At 46.8% G+C, this 18,164-nt stretch overlaps 1 protein-coding gene across 1 annotated transcript; it reads right to left on the reverse strand.

Moving 5' to 3' along the window:
• Positions 1 to 17,200: 17,200 nt before the first annotated feature.
• On the reverse strand, positions 17,201 to 17,422 carry LOC121443486 (ubiquitin-like protein 5). The gene has a single exon (XM_041645230.1). It carries the CDS (start codon positions 17,420 to 17,422, stop codon positions 17,201 to 17,203), a length of 222 nt encoding a protein of 73 aa, XP_041501164.1.
• Positions 17,423 to 18,164: the final 742 nt, after the last annotated feature.

Below are 18,164 nucleotides of genomic sequence, written 5' to 3' on the forward strand. Positions count from 1 at the left end.
ATAATGGGCCTTTAAGATAGCCACATCCTAAGGTTTTTTTTTTGTACAGTTTTTGTTTTTAAAGATAGTATCTCACAAGGTAGCCCAGGTTGGCCTCAGACTTGTGACCCACCTGGCTCTGCTTCCCAAGTACTGGTATTATAAGCATGTGTTACCATATCCAACTCCAGGTCCTAACTCTCAGCAACCATGAACATTACCTTAAACAACAAACAGATTTGAGTTGTGATGAAGCCAAAGGTCTTGAGATGAAAAGATCCTAGCTTAGTGGAATGGGCCCCATGTCATTTCAAAAGTCCTTATAAGACAGAGGCAGAGAGGCAGGGAGGCAGGGAGGAGGCAGAAGGGCAGGGATGGAGAAGACAAGATAACCACAGAAGCAGAAATTGGGGTGAAGCAGCATGAAGCAAGGAATTTCCAGAAGCCTGCGGGAGCTGGAAGAAATGACTAGATTCTCCCAGAGTGTCCAGGAAGGGCCAGCTCTGCTACCATCCTGACTGCAGCCACAGATGTCCAACCTCCAGTCCTGGAAGAGATTAATCATGCTGTTTGCAGTCAATTTGTTATAGTAGCAGCTGGAAGCTCATGTTCTGTACATTCAGCTGCTCACTGGCTGAGGACCTTGAGCAAGGCCCTCGCCTTCACTTTGCTAAATGAAGGTATTAATGGTTGCTATGGTGTCCGGATGAGGACGGAAGGAGGTAGCACTGGGTGAGTAGGCACAGCTATCACTGGCTGAATATTTTTCATAAGCTAGTCTCTGTGCTCCACCTGTTGGAATAGAAGGTCAAACATGATACAACTTAGTCTTTGGATGCACTTAAAAAACAAACAAACAAAAAAAAAAAAACCCAGCATCACACTATGCAACCCTGGCTGGCCCAGAACACACTCTGTAGACCAGGCTGGTCTTGAATTCACAAAGATCTGCCTGCCTCTGCCACCCATGTGCTGGAGTTAAATGCTACACCTGTCACCACAATGCTTTTTTAAAAAGATTTTTTAAATTAATTTTAATGATGTGTAGTTATGTGAGTGCGTATGGAAGCCATAAATATTGAATCCCCTGGAGCTGGAGTCACAGTTGTGGGTGCTGGAACTGAGCTTGGGGCCTCTGGAAGAGCAGCAATGCTCTTTACCACCGAGCCATCTCCAGTCCACAATTTTCCTTTCTTTTTTTAAAATATCTTTCTGTGTCACTGGGGATAAAATCCAGGGCCACACACATTTGTGCGAAGCAAGCACTCTACTACCACTGAGCTGTGTTCTCAAACCCCAACCCTAGCTGTATGGGAAAGAAAATGCTGGTCCTTAAAGAGCTCCCAGAGACAAGGACAATTGTGACGTTTAGTCTTAGTTTTCAACCTGACTCCTAGCAGCTAGGTTACAAGCCTTTGGTTACATTTGTGAAAAATTTTATTTATTGGGTTAATTGAAGTGAGAAGTCCCACCCTAAATGTGGGTGACGGTTTCTGGTGGTGGCCCAGATGTAAGGAGGTCCCCCAGATATAAGGAGATCTCCAGATATAAGGAGGTCTCAAGGAAAAACTTTTGCTTTAGGCCTTCTTGATGTTCACATCTTATTAGCAAGTTCATCCACTCTGTTGCTGCTGATTCTACCACCATCGTGCTTCACTGACATTGGGACCCAGCTTCTTTGGGTTTCCGATATGGATTGAAGACCAAGGACTTCCCAGAAATCCCCCAGGCCTTCAGTACTGAATCATGACTGCTGAGATACCCAGTCTTGTGGACTGAGAAGCTACCAGGAGCTCAGCCTCTCCAATGTAAAGATAGCCTCTGTTGCAGGACTCATACCGAATCGTAAAAGAAGTCAGCATAATAAATCCTCTTTTAGTATGATATTCATTCTGTTGATTCTGTTCCTCTAGGGAACCCTAAAACAGCAGCCAATGATAGTTGTAGGGAGATTCTTAACAGAATCTACCAGAATAAAATCAAGGTAGTTCTGCTGTCACAGTCCTTAGGCCCTGGAAACGGAAGTCTCTCTATGCTCTTCTTGGAGAAGGCTGAGCAGTAATGAGAGAACAAGTTGCCATGGCAGCTGCAGTAATAGTAACAGTAACTATCTTCCCAGTTCCGACTTGCCTTGCACTGATGCATGCTCCACTTCCCATGTCAGAAACCCTCCTCCTTGTCGTAGAGTCGCTTGGAATGGAGGCCAAAGTCTGGGATCCCTAGAGCCCTAGAAACCCTGACTCAGCTGGAACATGTCCAGTCTGTGGTAATAAAGGACACAGAAGATTCTAGAAGCACCACAGAACTATTCCTTTTCTTCCTTTCTTTCTTTTTTGGTTAGTCACCTCTCCTTGGCAAACTGAGTCTCAGATCTGGCCCCATGAAGAGCTGGGATTCAGAAACCTTTGATAAATGAAACTCAACTCTCATCTTCAGAGAGATAGATCTCAGAACCTTTGAATTGGCTCAGCTGGTAAAGTCACTGGCCACCAAACCTGACAATCTGAGTTCGATCCTCTAGACTCACACGAGAGATGAGAGAACTGACTTCTGCAAGTTGTCCTCTGATTTCCACATGAGAGCTGTGCCACACGCGTGTATGTGTGCATACACACAAATAAGTACATGTAATAATAATCTTAGAGAAAAAGAAGGGAGGAGACTCAGCCTAGAAGCAGGAATAAGGCAAAAGCAAGCACCAACAACCTCTCCACAGAAGGGGGCCCAAAGCTACAGGCAGGACCCATCTGTCTGGAATCAGCAAGGGCATTGTGGAGGAAGTGGCATTGCTACTGGGGACCTGCAGAAATGACAGAAGGGTTGGGAGAGAGAACTCAAAAGAGCAAAGGTAGAGACAGAAAGGGGTTCAAAAGGCCCCAGGAGGCCAGGCGGTGGTGGCGCACGCCTTTAATCCCAGCACTCGGGAGGCAGAGGCAGGCGGATCTCTGTGAGTTCGAGACCAGCCTGGTCTACAAGAGCTAGTTCCAGGACAGGCTCCAAAACCACAGAGAAATCTGTCTCGAAAAACCAAAAACAACAACAACAACAACAAAAAAAGGCCCCAGGAAGGAATGGGCCTATGTAAACTTCCTAAGTCTGACTAAATAGGGGACCATCGCAGGCTCACCCTCAGTTACAGCCTCACACTCTCAAAGCCCTGGCTTCCCATGAGCTTCTTGATGGGACAGCTGCACAGACAGGCAGGTGGCAGAGATGGGTGCCAAGGGGAAGAAACCTCTAGTTGGCCTACCATGTTTGTTGGCGTGTTCTTGGTTTGTTGGTCTAAGTGGTTTGGTTAGACAAGGTCTCTTGTAATCTAGATAGTTGTCCTTTTTGGCTTCCTATTACTGTGATAAAAATCCATGACCAAAAGCAACTTGGAGAAGAAGGAGTTTCTTCACCTTACGGGTCCCCATCTCAGTCCATCACTGAGGGAACTCGAGCAAGGTGGGAGCCTGGGGCAGGAGCTGAAGCGAAGAGCATGGACGGGTGCTGCTTACTGGCTTGCTCTCCTTGGCTTGGTCAGCTACCTTTCTTAAATCATCCAGAGCACTTGCCCAGGCATGACCATGCCCACAGTGGGCTGTGCCCTCCACATCAATCATTAATTGACTTGCCCATGGGCAAGTTTGATGGAGGCAATTCCTCCATGGATGCTTCTTCTTCGCAGGTGACTACAGCTTGTGTCAAGTTGATAAAAAAAAAAATCCACACAGCACAGCTGGCCTTGATTTGCTACCTAATGAAGGTTTTGGTTTCCTGTTGCCTTGATGAGACACTCCGACAAAAGCACCCTAAGGGGAAGGGTGTCTTTCAACCCTCCACTCCAGGTCACAGTCCACCACAGCAGGGAAATCAAGACACAGCTGCTTGAAGTAGCTGACCATGTCACGACCAGCATCAGAAGAGAGCAACGAAGCCATGCGTACTTTTGCCCCGACCGCTTTCTCTACTCTCACATAGTCCACGTCAGTTGACATAATCAAGAGTCTGACACAAACATACACAAAGGCCCTTCTCCCAGGTGATTTTAGGTTTTGTCAAGTTGACAACTGGGACAGACGATTACAGAGATCTTGAACTTCTGATCCTCCTGCCTCTACCTCATGAGCACTGGGACTAAAAGCCTGCCCCATCGCATCCAGTTTCTGGTGCTCTGGGGACTGAACTCAGGGTTTGTTGGCGAGTAGTCTGCCAATGGAGCTATATCCCCCAAGCAGGGGGTTTCCTTCACCCTTTCACCTAAAAAATAGGGGTGAGATGGAATTCAGTAGTACAACACTTCAACACAAAGACTGGGTTCAGTCCAAAGACGCGCGTGCGCGCGCACACACATACACACACACACACACACATCAATAAATAACACAGTTAAGCAAAATGGCTTTGTAATTTTCCAAGATCAGAGACTCCTTCCTTATATTTTCTCACCCGACACAGTTCCTGGATTCTCTCTGAACCTGCGGAAACTCCCTCAGAAGAAACACCCCAGTCGGGGGATCCTGAGAGTCGGCTTGGTATGTGTGGGATAGACTCCCAACTGCAATCACAAGCGTCTGAGAGGCTCCCCTAAGAGGGAGTCCAGAAAATGGAAGATGGTCTGGGGCCAATCAAAACGTCACAGAGGCGGCCAGGTGTCAGCACAGGCCTGCCATCCCAGCTGCTTAGGAGGCTACGCAGAAGGAGTTCAATTTCAGTACCTGCCTAGGTAGTTTATTGAGAACCTGTCTCAAAGTAAAATGAGGGTAGAAGATAGAGCTCAGAGGTGGAACACCTGCCTGGAAAGCCCTGGATTTAATATCCAGAAGGGCAAGGAAGACACAGGGCATGGAGGATGGGCCAGGGCAAGAAGAAGAAGCAAGAGCTCCCGACCACTGCACTCAGGCCCCCTGGGCTCTTAAGCAGCTTTGTGGGCATGACCACTAAGACACACTCAGTCCTAGGTTATTTATTTATTTATTTATTTATTTATTCAAGTCCTAGGCATCTCTGGAACGAGAAAGAGGGGGTGAGCATCCAGCATCCTCCAGTAGAAGCCATTCAGTGTGCAAAACCACATTTGTGAAAAATGGACTCAATTTGCTATTTAGAGAGCAATGAAACTGAAATCATTTCAAATGGTAAATGCCCAACATATTGAAACCCACCCTCTGATAGATCTTCCAAATTAGTTTGCAAGCTTCCCATGCCTCCCTCCAGGAGGGAGTGCGCTTCCTTGCCAAAGTCATTCCTCTCTCTAGGCTGGAGAACAAGAGGCCCCAGGCTGGCAGTTCTTGCTTGCCCTGGCCCTCTGTGTGCTACCCAAGAGACTTCTTCAGAGGAGGAGCAGGAGGGGGCGGGGGCAGGAGGAGGAGGCAGTGGTAGTGGTCTTCTCTTCTGTCATGAATTTGATCTAATGGGACTGCCGAAGTGCCCAGATACCACCATGACAGGCCCTCCATACACACAAGAGGAACAGGTAGAGATTTATGGAGGTAAGCATAATTCGCTTCTAAGTTACTTTTTTCTGCCACAGAAATAAAGCAAGAAAATAACGTTGTTGGGGGCCTTTGCAATACTAATGGAAGGAGGAAATTAAGTGATAATTACAGAGCTCAGGATGAATGAAAAGGCCCACCCAGCCTGAGTGGGTGGGTGACATGAGGCTGGAGGACCCTCCTGGATCCTGGAGCCGATGGAGGGAGACTCAGCAGCTCAACAGGCAGGGCACCAGATCTCATTGGTAGGTGGCTTCCTGAGGAGCGTGGATCCTCAGAGGACAATGACCGTGGCTGCCTGGCCTCTAAGAGAAGCTACAATTCAGATTTTGGGGTGTATTCAAGTGTCTGTTGAGGGGACAGCAGAATCACACCCCAATTTGGGGGGAGTTTGTTTGTTTTTGCAGAGATAATGCAAACTTGCATTGACCTACAAACCTGCATTGACTTGGCCATATCTCTGTGTCGCTTCCCCACTTCTCTGAGATTCCTGGGATCACCTCCCAAGTATCTACTGAGCTGAAGCCTTGTTGAAGGGCCTGTCCTGAACACAGGCATCTCTGCACCAACTGGCCAGTGGCCTTGTTGGGAAGTACCACCAAGAGTGTGTGTGTAGGCTGGGCTCCGTGAGCACACCCAGTGTGCTCCAAGCGGCACGGTGCCTGCTCTCAGCAGAGTCTAAAACTTGGCTTCGGGCTCTGCTGCCTCCAGCTGAAAATTGTTGGTGATGTTTTCTTTAACTCTAAGTGTCATGGCTAGCCTTGAGTGTCAACTCGACAGGACCTGGAGTCACCTGGGTAGGGAGCCTCACTTGAATCGCCTAGACCAGGCTGGCCTTTAGGAATGTCTGTGCAGCTGGTCTCAAGTCAACTGATATGGAAAGGCCCAGTCCACTGTGGGCTGCACCATCCCCTAGGCAGGAGATGCCGAAATATGGCCGAGTGGGAACGCTGCACTGAGCACAAGCAAGCAGATGAGCACGTATGAACTGCGTTCTGCTCCTGACCGTGGGTGTTATGTGACTAGCTGTTTGAAGTTATTTCCTTGGCCTCCCTACAGTGATGGACCGGATTCGAGCTAAAGTAAACCTCTTATCTCCTAAGTTACTTTCTGTCAGGGTATTTTATCTCAGCCACGGAAACGAATCTCGGACATGAGGTTGCCTAAGTTACCTCTGATGGAACCATGGAGCACATGTGAGCGCTTTAGATGTGCCAGGTGGTGATAAGCGCAGGGCAAAGTGCAGCCTTAGTGATTACACTGGCAAGACGGACTGCTTGGATTTGTTTCCCACGAAGACTTGCTCACAAGCCTTGGCAAGCAGGGCCAAGTTGGAGGAAATTGGGTTACTGTGGAGTGTGCCCTAGAAGGGAACAAAGGGATCCCAGGACAGTCCTCTCTGTCACTTCCCATTAGGTGAGCAGCTCCTGCAGTAAGTGTTCCCATCACGGTGTACTGAGCTGCCACAGGCCCAGAACAACTGGCCAAGGCTGTTGGAAGCTGGGAGAACCGGCCATGGGCTGGGACCCGGGAAACAGTGAGCCCAAACAACTCTCTGCTCTTTTGGAGTCAGCTCCACTTCTTAGGCGTTAGCTCGGCAAAGGCTTTGAATTTGCAGTCCTCCCTGCCTCAGCCTCCCAGATAGCTGCAATTACAAGCCTGTACCACCAGGCCCTACTATCTCAGGCATTTTGTCTCAGTGATAAAAAGTTGATAGCTCAGAACACAGGCATTACCTTGCCAGTCTAGGGTTTGAGGGAGTCCCAGGCTTAGAATGTTGGAGGCGATGGCAGGGGCCATTACTCCAGGAATAGCAGGAGAGGGAGCAGACTTGGCTGGGGTAAGAGCTGGCTCCCACTGTGAGAAACTAGCTTGACGATCAATGTTAGATCCCATTTATGAAGCATCCACCCAAATACTAACCTTCCAGTAGAAGAGCTAGTGCCAGGACAGGGCCAGTCAGTATGTCCCCAGGAACACGGCCCACAAGTTACTAAGAAATCAACACTCCTGGGCAGCTGCTGCAGTCAAGCACAGCAGACAGGGGCGAGAGGGTTTCCAGATAGTTCAAGACCTGTGCAGAGTCCGGTTAGTAAGCGCTCGCCCTGAAAGCGCGAGGCCCCGGTTTCAATCTCCAGAACCCACATTTCAAAAGACAAGCATGGGGCCTGGTGGTGTGCACTTGCAATCCCAGCTCTGGGAAGGCAAAGGCAGCAGACACGGCCCCTCCCCCGGGGGGTGGGGCTCACCTGTCAGACAATTTAGCCTGATCAGTGAGTTCCATCAGTGAGACTGTCTCCAAACACAAAGTAGATTGGCAGCTGTGGAACAACAACCAAGGTTGCCCTGTGGTTTCCAGTACACATACATATGCCCATAGCACACAAACACACACACACACACCTCCCAGAGTTTGGAATCTTGGGTTTTAAAAACCACTGCACTGTTGCCTGACAAATACACACAGGCTTAGAAGCAGGAATTAAATTTAATGGTCACCAACTTCGAAAGGAAAGAACATGATTTTCTTACTAAGTGCCAGAGGAGCCAATTATTAACAAAGAAGACAATTTCAAAACTAACTTCCCTTCTAATTGCACACACAGTAATAGAGAGCACAAGCAGGCATTTAGGTTGCACATAAATCACACAGCCAGTCTTCATCTCTTCTAGGACCGCCACGTTACAAGAAACGTCAGAGAAAATAATGAAACGCCATTGTACAAATTTACATTTAAAATTAAGTTTAGATTTACCCAAAACTGATTGTAAAAAGAGTTAATCTTTCTCTTTTTTTAAAGAGAAAAATTACAACATGAGCATCATCAGCTCTGGATGTGTTGGAATCTACATTTTGAAATAATTGATCAGAAATTTACCCTGGTGTCACAACCTATAAAAACGCCGCTCACAGCTCTAGCTGCAGCTGCATCAGCAGAAAGCCTTCTTAAAATTAAAAATGACCACTTTTCTGCAATCTCACGTTTGCCCAAAGTGACTGATGTCATTTTCAGTTTATATAGATGGAAAATGAAGTTGCTCAAAGCATAAAGTTTGATGACCTAATAAATGAATTTGCAGGAAAGTGAGCCAGATAAATGTTACGATCAATCATGATACCACATTAATGAAGTATTATTTACATTACATAAAATCATGATACCAAAATACCATTGTTGTGCAATTTGTAAGTCCATGCAGTAATTCATGTGGCACTGTCACCTCTATGTGTTCTGTACAGAATAGTTTTTACGAAAGGACTTTCTAGTTTAGTTCCTTTACTAACACTTTCTCTTGCTTCATGACCAATGCCCCCCCACACACACACACACACTGTCATTTTGTACTGGGTCCCATTAGTTATGTAAGCAACTCTGCCTACAAGTTTGCTAACCAAAATTTCCAGGACAGATAGGTTAGGGCTGTGTCCTGGCTAGTTTTTATGTCAACTTGCCACAAGCAAGTCATGTGAAAAGAGGAAAGCTCAATTAAGGAAATGCCTTCATGAAATCAGGTTGTAGGCAAGCCTGGAGGGCATTTCTGATTTCATGATTGATGGGGGAGGGCCCAGGCCACTGTGGGAAGGGCCACCCATGGGCTGGGGGTCCTGGGTTCTACAAGAAAGAAGGCTGAGCAAACTATGGGGAGCAAGTCAGTAAGCAGCTCCCCTCCATGGCTTCTGCATCAGTTCCTGCCTCCAGTTTCCTGTCCTGTTTGAGTTCCTGTCCTGACTTCACACAGTGATGAGCTGTACCTGGAAGTGTGATCAAAATAAACCCTTTGCTCCCCAAGTTGCTTTAGATCGTGGTGTTTCATCACAGCACTAGAAACCCTAGGACAGCCTGTGACCTATAAGCCTAACACTGACACTGTCTCTTCTTAACCCAGCAACCCGTGATTAACCTTTGCTCCCGTGATTGCCAAGAGCAATGATGAGAAATAAATAACCTAAGACGTTTCTCACAATGTTCCAACTAAATTTATAATTGTGTGTTGGACTGTATTCAAAATATTCAAAAACTACCCATGGGTGTGTCATGTTGATGGCAGCACACACCTTAGACCAGATGTAGGGACTCAGCTTTACCTGACTAACAAGTCTTAACTGCCATACTTGTTCCTGACTAACCCTATTGGTGGCACCTCATAATCTCCTGGCATATTCTATAAAATAGAACCATTTAAGTGGTATATGGACCTTGATAATCCAGCCCCAGGGACCAACAATGCAGAAAATGTGTCTGTGTTTAACAGCATGTGCCACCCCCCAAAGCCCTCTTTCTTCTTTAAGTTGGTTTCTTCAGATAGTTTATTGCAGAAATGACACAACTAATATACATGGCCACAATCCATGTGCTAGATAGCAAAGATGGCACACAATGCAAAACAGCTCTACTTGAGTAACTCCTTGACTAACTGGGTCATTCTCACTCACCAGGATCCACTCAGAGATTCTAGGAACAATATTAATCAATCAAATAGAGATGGGGGCACAAATCCCACATTCTTCACATCATTGAAGGTAGCCCTGATCTCTGCCATCCCCTCAGGTTGTTCTACTTTGAAGGTCGACCCCATATCAGCTTGGAGTCTTCTAGAATCACCCACTTGGTATTTCCCAGTATGCTTATCTGATGTGGAATTCCCCTCTGTATGCTGTGAATACCATTGGTAATAAAGAAACCGTCTTAGGCCTGTGCAGGGCAGAATAGAGGTAGACAGTGAAAACTAAACTGAATTCTGGGAGAAAGAAGACAGAATGAGGAGAAGCCATGTAGCCCCGCCAGAGACAGATGCCATTAACAGACAAGCCAGACTCTTGCCGGTACGCCATAGCCACATGGCGACACACAGATTAATAGAGATGGGTTAGTTCTAGATGTAAGAGCTAGCTAGCAATACATTTAAGTGAATGGCCAAGCAGTGATCTAAATAATATACTTTCTGTGTGGTTATTTCAGGAGTCTGGGTGGCCGGGAAAGGAACAAGCAGCCTCCTACAACACTTATCTTTACTCCACAGGCCAAGGAACCAGTATGAATGGGGCTTCTAACAGAGAAGTAAATCCATTTCAATTAGACATCCAGGGACCATCTGTTGTGGAATATTAGTTGAAGATGCATTACATTTGCTTATGCTGTGGAACGTTTTTAAATGATGCAAAGATGTGTTGCATTCTTTTATGTTGAATTTGTTTAGCACTGTGAAGTTGTGTTACTTTGAGTGTCTAAAACAACCGATTGGTCTAATAAAGAGCTGAACAGCCAATGGCGAGGCAGGAGAAAGGATAGGTGGAACTGGCAGGCAGAGAGAGTAAACAGGAGGAGAAGTCTGGGAAAAGAAGATTGGGAAGCAAGAAAAGGAGGAGAGGAGGACATGAGGGACAAGACACCCAGCTACACAACCAGCAATGGAGAGAGAAAGGAAGGAAGGAAGGAAGGAAGGGAGGAAAGAAGGAAGGAAGGAAGGAAGGAAAAGAAAGAAAGAAAAGCATATAGAATAGAGAAAGATAAAAACACAGAGGCAAAAGGTAGACAGGATAAATTAAGTTAAGAAAATCTGGCTAGAAATAAGTCAAGCTAAGGCTGGGCATCCACAAGTAAGAATAAGTTTCTGTGTGATTTATTTGGGAGCTGGGTAGTGGGGCCCCAAAGATCCAAAGAGTAAAAAAACAAGCAACAACAACCATCAACAAGAACTTTGGGAAGGTTCATGGACCCAACAGAACCAGGAATCTCTTGATTACCAGGCTTCTACGGGCTTCCCACCCTGAAATCAGGAGAGCCCCAGATCAGTACTGTGGTCTTGATATCAAGATTGACACCAGCAAGCCTTGGCATGTCTGGGAAGTCTCCTTCCTAACGCCGTTACCTACACCAATAGCCATGGGGTTCTTTGGAACAGAATGAGTTTCAGCCTGTGATAGGTGGCAGTTGATGGGTGAACACAGTTGCTCTTCCTTGCTGTGGGTTCCACACACATGGATGCAACCAATGGCCTATTGAAAACATTTTTCAAAGATTTATTTTTATTTTTTATATGCATGTGTATGTGTCTATGTATGGGTATATACATGTGCATATGTGTGCCTATGAAGGACAGAAGCATTGGATTCCCTGGAGTTAGTGTTGCAGGCAGCTGTGAGTTGCCTGATATAGGTGCTGGGAATTGAACTCAGGTCTCTGCAAGAGCATATGCCCTTAACCACCGAGGCAGTTCTCCAGGCCTGAAAATATCTTTCAGGAAATGTTAGCACTAGTGACTGGAGAAATAGGTCAGTGGGCAGAGTGCCTGCTGCCCTAGTATAAGAAGCAGAGTTCAGATCCTCAGTACGTACACTAACAACAAAAGTCAACCCCAGCAGTGGGGAGGCTGAGGCAGGGAATCTTTGTGGGTTCGAGGCCAGCCTGGTCTACATAGAGAGTCAGGAAAGCCAGGATTACACAGAAAGATCCTGTCTCAGCACAGACAGACAGACACACAAAAAGCCAGGTATAACAACACGTCTGTATCCCCAGTTCTAAGGAACAAGTCAGAAACAGGAGGATTCTGGGAACTTGTTGGCCAAGTTGGTGAGCCCCAGTTTCAGTGACTGAGACCCTGTCTCAAAAACTAAGGTGGCAAGAAATAGAGGAAGACACTTGACATCTGCCTCTCCCCTCAACATGAATGCACACATGCATGTCCAACCACTGTCTTAGCATCAACTGTCGACTTGCTACAACCCACAGTTTCCTAAGAAGGGGTCTCAACTGAGGGACTGCCCAGATCAGCCTAGCATTAAACATGTCTGGGGGGTGTTTTGATGGTCAGTTGCTATAGAAGGGTCCATCCCAGCGTGGGCAGCACCAGTCCATGGACAGGTGATCCTGAGCTGTATAAGAAGGCTAGCTAAGCATGGATCTGTAAGTGAATCAGCAACCAGCAGCCATGGCTTCTCCCTTCAAATTCCTGCTTGAGTTCCTGCCCTGACTCCCCTCAATGATGGACGGTGACATAGAAATGTAGGCCGAATAAATGTTTTCTTCCCCTCAGCTGCTTTCAGGCAAAGAGTTTTATTACATAGCAACAGAGACAAAACTATAATGCCCACACACATGTGCAGACACATGAAAACGCACATATGTGTAACACACACAGTGTTAGCATGTACAGACTTTTTTCTTGTCTGTCCCCCCCCATGGGACAGCATCATGACTGTTTACATGACATTTGCAGTGTGTTTGGTACCACAGATCAGTTAGAGCTGGTCCAAAGTGCACCAGAGGGTGTGTGGCCATCCTTTGCAGATACCGCATCCTTTTATGTAGGAGACTTCAGCCCTTGTAGAGTCTGAAATCCATAGGTGTTGTAAGGCTAGGCCTCAGGGGCTACCAATGCACACCTGTTCAGGAGGATCCTTGCTCATCTGGGAGAACAGCTGTGCTTCCCACTGTCTCCCAGAGAAAGCCTCGATGGGACTGAGTTCCATTCACCCACACAACAAGCCTGCAGCTTAAGATGCCCTCTACTGGCATCCTTGCTAGCCCTGTCTCACTTCCCCAGGCCATCCCTGTGCTTCTAGGGGTTTCCCTTCCCATGTGAGCATCGGTACCCAACCCTCATTCTGGCAGTCCACCTCTGGGTATTCCTACACTAAGGCAAGAATGCGGAAATGAGAAGTCCTCTAGGGCTGTCCTGACTTTCAGGCACCTCCAGTCTCTGAACACTTCTGATGTATACCCCTGCAGGGTTGTTCCACCAGCTTCCCTGTGAACTTGACTTGTCACTTTCAAAACTCAATCTTTTTTGCTGGAATTTAAAGCCACTTCCTCACCTTGTGATTCCCGCCCCACCCTGCACCCTTGTTGTGAGACACACGGGCTCGATGAGAACACTGGCTTTGAGTTGAGCCCCTCGCGGACTTAACACAGGTGTTCATCTTAACTTCTCCAAGCTCAGCAGTCCCGGCCTTTTAAAGCTTGCCCATCAGGCCCGTTTTCCAGGCTTTCAATCATCTTCAAGGTCGTAAAGTGCCACCCCCAGCTGCCCGCTGAGACCACCAGATGTGGACTGCACCCAGAGAAGTTCATAGGAGGGAGGTGTCTGGCCCCCATAAATCACACTTGCTCTCGGCTCTGCCCAGGAGCCTGAGACCAAGAACAGGTCTCAGCTTGCTGTTGAAGACCATAAAACTTCTGGTCTTTGAAGGCTCCTTTGTTGGGCATGTTCCTTGTAACAGGAGTGCAAGCCCACCAAGGGCCCATAAAACTTCCCCAGGCTTTGTGCAGGGACGCCAGACTACTTCCAGCCTGGCCCACTCTAGCCCACAGCCAAACTCTTACTCGGGTTTGACCTGAAATAGCCTGGCCTCAAATTGCTTTGTGACCTGTTAGCTTTACAAATGGCTTTTGAGGCCAAATTGTAATCCTGAATGTACGATCCATGGGAGCTGAGAGGTTAGGGGCTGTGGGAAGGTGGGTGGATGAGGGAACGCCATTTTCATAGAGATTTCAAAACAATTCACTACAGAATAAAAACCCTGGTCAGTCATGGCCGCCGCCAAGGGGGAGCTGGGCAACTACCACCTTATTGCTCTGACCTATCCTAATCTCATTTCAGATGGGAAAGGGTCTCTAGAAACTCACCTTTAACGGTGTCACCCAAGATCATGAACCCTAAGGAGTCCTGGGTAGCCTGACCTATCCTCTGGCATGGACTACTCTCTAGCAAGGCCATAGGCCTTGGGGAAAATTCAAAATCAACCAGAAGGAAGGTAGGTTCCCCTCTTATGGTTGAGTTGTTACCCAGTCCCTGGTCCACCCAGGAAAACAACACTGTGGACTGTGAAAGAATAAAGAACACGACCTCACTGGGTGGGTCACAATGCAGTCTACCACTTGGAAATGCCAAGCTCAAAGAAAGTACCCGGGCGGGGATGATAGTCCTGTCAGCAAAGTGCATATGGCAAAGGCGTGGGCACCTGAGGGCAATTCCTAGAAGCCATGTGAAAAAGCTGGGTATGGTGGCACACGCTTGCAGTCCCACCACTGGGGAGGCTGAGCCAACAGGATCCCTGGGCCCACTGGCTGGCCAGCCTAGGCTACTTTCTGAGCCCTGGGACAGCAAAAGACCATCTCAAAACAAACAGAAAAACAAGGTGGATGGAGCCCAAGGAGCACCACCTGAGATTGGTGGTCGCTCTCTGATCTACGCGCGCGCACACACACACACACACACACACACACACACACACACCATGTACTTATGCACTCACCCCATAGAGTGAGTGAGTACTGCATGACACTAGCTGGATGAAGTTCAAAACAAGGGGAAATGGAAACCCTAGCAGTATGAGTCCCAATAATGACATGTCTAGGAGGTGACAGATAGGAGGGTATTGACTGGAAAGGGACATTATAGGAGTGCAAAAAAAGAGTCTGGATTTTGATTGAGTGGTGGTGACATGGATATTCACATAAAAAACAAGTACTTCCTAATTTGATAAATTGAAATAAAGGAATTTTAGTTCATTCAAGACTTCATTCAGACAACACACAAAAACTATATATATCTATATAGCTATAGATATGACTTATTTCTGCAGTTCATACCTAGAGACATTTCTCTGGCTGTGGAGAGTGCTGGGAAGCACAAGTAATAAGGCTTTTTCAGACGACAGCGACCACAGACCCGAGGAGTACAGGAGCCTAGGACAGGACAGTTTCTCCTTGACAGAGGTCATAAGCACCCCAGGGTTTTGTTGTTGTTTGTTTGTTTTGTTTTGTTTTTGTTTTTGAGGTGGGGTTTCTCAGTTTAACAGCCTTAACTGTCCTGGAACTCGCTCTGTAGACCAGACTGGCCTTGAACTCACAGAGCTCTGCCTGCCTCTGCCTCCCAAGAGCTGGGATTAAAGATGTACGCCACCACCACCTGGCTAAGCATACCAGTTTGTATCCGGTAAAAAAAAATGCTATGTGTGTTACTCTGAGGAGGTAAAAATAAAATAGTAGTAGATACACTTGAAAGTATCTACCTGTATCCAGTCTGTTCCAGAGATGAAAGGGCACTCAGGTGGTAAGGCTTAGAAGGACTGTGCTTGCCATTGTCTGTGCCCCAAGTTCCCCCAGCTCCCATTCTGAAAGTGTGCCCACAACCCTCTGATGGAAAACCTGAAACAAAACGGGTCCCTAGTCCTGAGTAGGTTGAATATAAATCATTTATTGTGGTCAAAGGTGGAGGTTTATTTTTAAAGATTTATTTTCTTTTTAATTCTATATACCTGTGTGTGTTTGTGTGTGGGTATGTATACATACCTAGAAGCCAGAAGAAGGCATGACTGCGAACCAGCTGGTATGAGTACTGGAACTGAACTCACGTCCTCTGAAAGAACAGCAACCATTGACCCATCGCTCCAGCTCTGAGGTCGGTTTGTTTGTTTACTTATTTATTTATTTATTTATTTATTTATTTGTGTGTGCTTGTTTATTTTCTTTTGTGTGTGTGTGTGCGAGAGGAGGGGGGTTCCAGACAGGGTTTCTCTGTGTAGCCCTGGCTGTCCTGGAACTCACCCTGTAGACCAGATTGGCCTCGAACTCAGAGATCCACCTGCCTCTGCCTCCCGAGTGCTGGGATTAAAGGCGTGCACCACCACCACCACATGACCTGGGTTTATTTTTTAATATGACAATAATAAAGTTGTCATTTGCAAGCCACTTTATAACTTTCTATAACTTCCCAAATATTAACTAATTTTATTTACACATTAATCCTGCAAGCAGTAAACAAGTTATGGTTTTCATTAGCTGTGGAAGCTGGCACTTAGAGAGATTAAGTGAAATGCTTGTGATATGTCACTTCAGGTTCAATGTTAGCAACAAGGCTCTAGCTTTTTATGGTTCATTTGCTATTACTATCACACGAATACCTGAACATGGGCAATTTCATAAAGAAAAGAGCGTTCTTTAGCTCACAGTTCCCAAGGTTGAAAAGCATGGTGACGGTGTCGGCTCAGCTGTGGTCAGGAGCTCACTGCAGACAGCATTCCAATGGGGGTATCTGTAGAGGAGCAAGAGCTAACACCAAAAGAGAGGGGAAGGGCAGCTTTGCTATTTCCTTAAGAACTGGCTCACGAGAACTGACCCAAGAATCTCAAAAGAAAGACCTTCACCCCTTCTGGCAACATGCCCCCGATGACATGAATGCTCCGATCTAGGCTCCACCTCTTAATATTACCACCGTGAGGACCTAGCTGCTAGATTGGGTTAATGCAGGCAAGGAGACCCACTCTAAATGGGTTAATGGTGGGAGGATGTGGGGCCTCTGGGAAGTGATATGGCCGTGAAGGCAGAGGCCTCATCAACAGAATTAGTACCTTAAAGAGACTCTGAAGATGAGGATTGTAACTCAGTAATAGAGCACTTGTCTAGTACGCATGGGCCCCGGGCTCAGTTACCAGGACCACAGAAGAGCTTCTCCCAGGAGACCATGTTATTCCTTTTACATTCAAAGACGAGAGAACCACAGCTTCTGGGAGTTAGGAAGCCCACCCCCACCCCCACCACACACCACACACCAAATATTCCAGAATCTTGGTCTTCAATGTCCTAGGCTTTGGCACTGAGAAGAATAAACCTCTGTTTCTTTTTTTTTTAAAGCAGCACTGAAGTTTTTATTCATGTGAATTGTTAAAAATGGGCATCTATACCAGTGTCAAATGAGGGTGGGAGAGGAAGGCAGGGGAGGCAAGGAGAAAGAATTCCCGTCTACTGGTAATAAAGCTCCAGGTTCATCCCATCATGGATTTCATAATCTCCCAGAGACACGTGGTCCTTAAAAATAGTGTACCACTTTTTAAGAATGATCTTATTCCACCGGGTGCTAGTTTGGGCTGCTATCAGTTTCTTCAAGTCGCCAATCGTGTCATGGGTGTTGCACTTGACGCGGACTTTCTTTCCTAGACGGTTGTTGCAAACCACCTCAATCATTGTAGCTGGACCTCTAAACCCCTCGAACTTATCAACGACACATCTCTTACCTCGATCGCCAAGCTCTAAACCTCTGTTTCTTATAAGCTACCTTGTTCATGGCATTTTTCTTACAGCAGTCTGAATGGACTTAGACATTACATTAAATTCCTATCTGTTTAAAATACCTGGAGTGGGGGCTGGAGAGGTGGTTCAGTGGTTAGGAGCATGGGCTGCTCTTCCAGAGGACCTGGGTTCCACAGCATCCACAAGACATTCACAACTATCTGTAACTCCAGTTCCAGGGGATCAGACGCCCTCTTCTGACCTCCACGGGCACTGCATGCGTGTGGTGTGCAGAAAAGACAAGCAGGCGAAGCTCCCATTCATATAAAATAAAATACCTAGAGTGGTTTCTTTTTTCTACAACTGGCCCCTGAGTATTGATCAGAAATGATGGCTAAACCCGAGGACCCTGTTTGGAATTCAATGGACCTGATGTGGTTTTGGTGGCACCTGGCAGAGATCAGTATTGATTTTTTTCTAGGGCTAGCCTGTCCCCTTCCTGAGGGTCATATACCCCAGTTGGACCCTCTTCCTGGGCACTTGTTATCCGGGTTGATAGCAGCCTTCGTGACAGATTGAGGAGGCAAGCAGGAAGAGCAAAAGGAAATAGCTGGGGGGGTCACACCGCACAGTGCCTCACAGAGTCTTTTAGAAGCTAGGGACCAGGTTCAGAACTATCTATCTCTGGACTTCTTGC

The sequence above is a fragment of the Microtus oregoni genome, unplaced genomic scaffold, assembly GCF_018167655.1.
Source record: "Microtus oregoni isolate MIOR12 unplaced genomic scaffold, Mior012 000108F_ref0000382, whole genome shotgun sequence".
NCBI classification, from domain to species: Eukaryota; Metazoa; Chordata; class Mammalia; order Rodentia; family Cricetidae; genus Microtus; species Microtus oregoni.

Coding starts and splice junctions, on each gene's coding strand:
- LOC121443486 (XM_041645230.1), bottom strand. CDS start 17,422: ATGATTGAGGTGGTTTGCAACAACCGTCTAGGAAAGAAAGTCCGCGTC.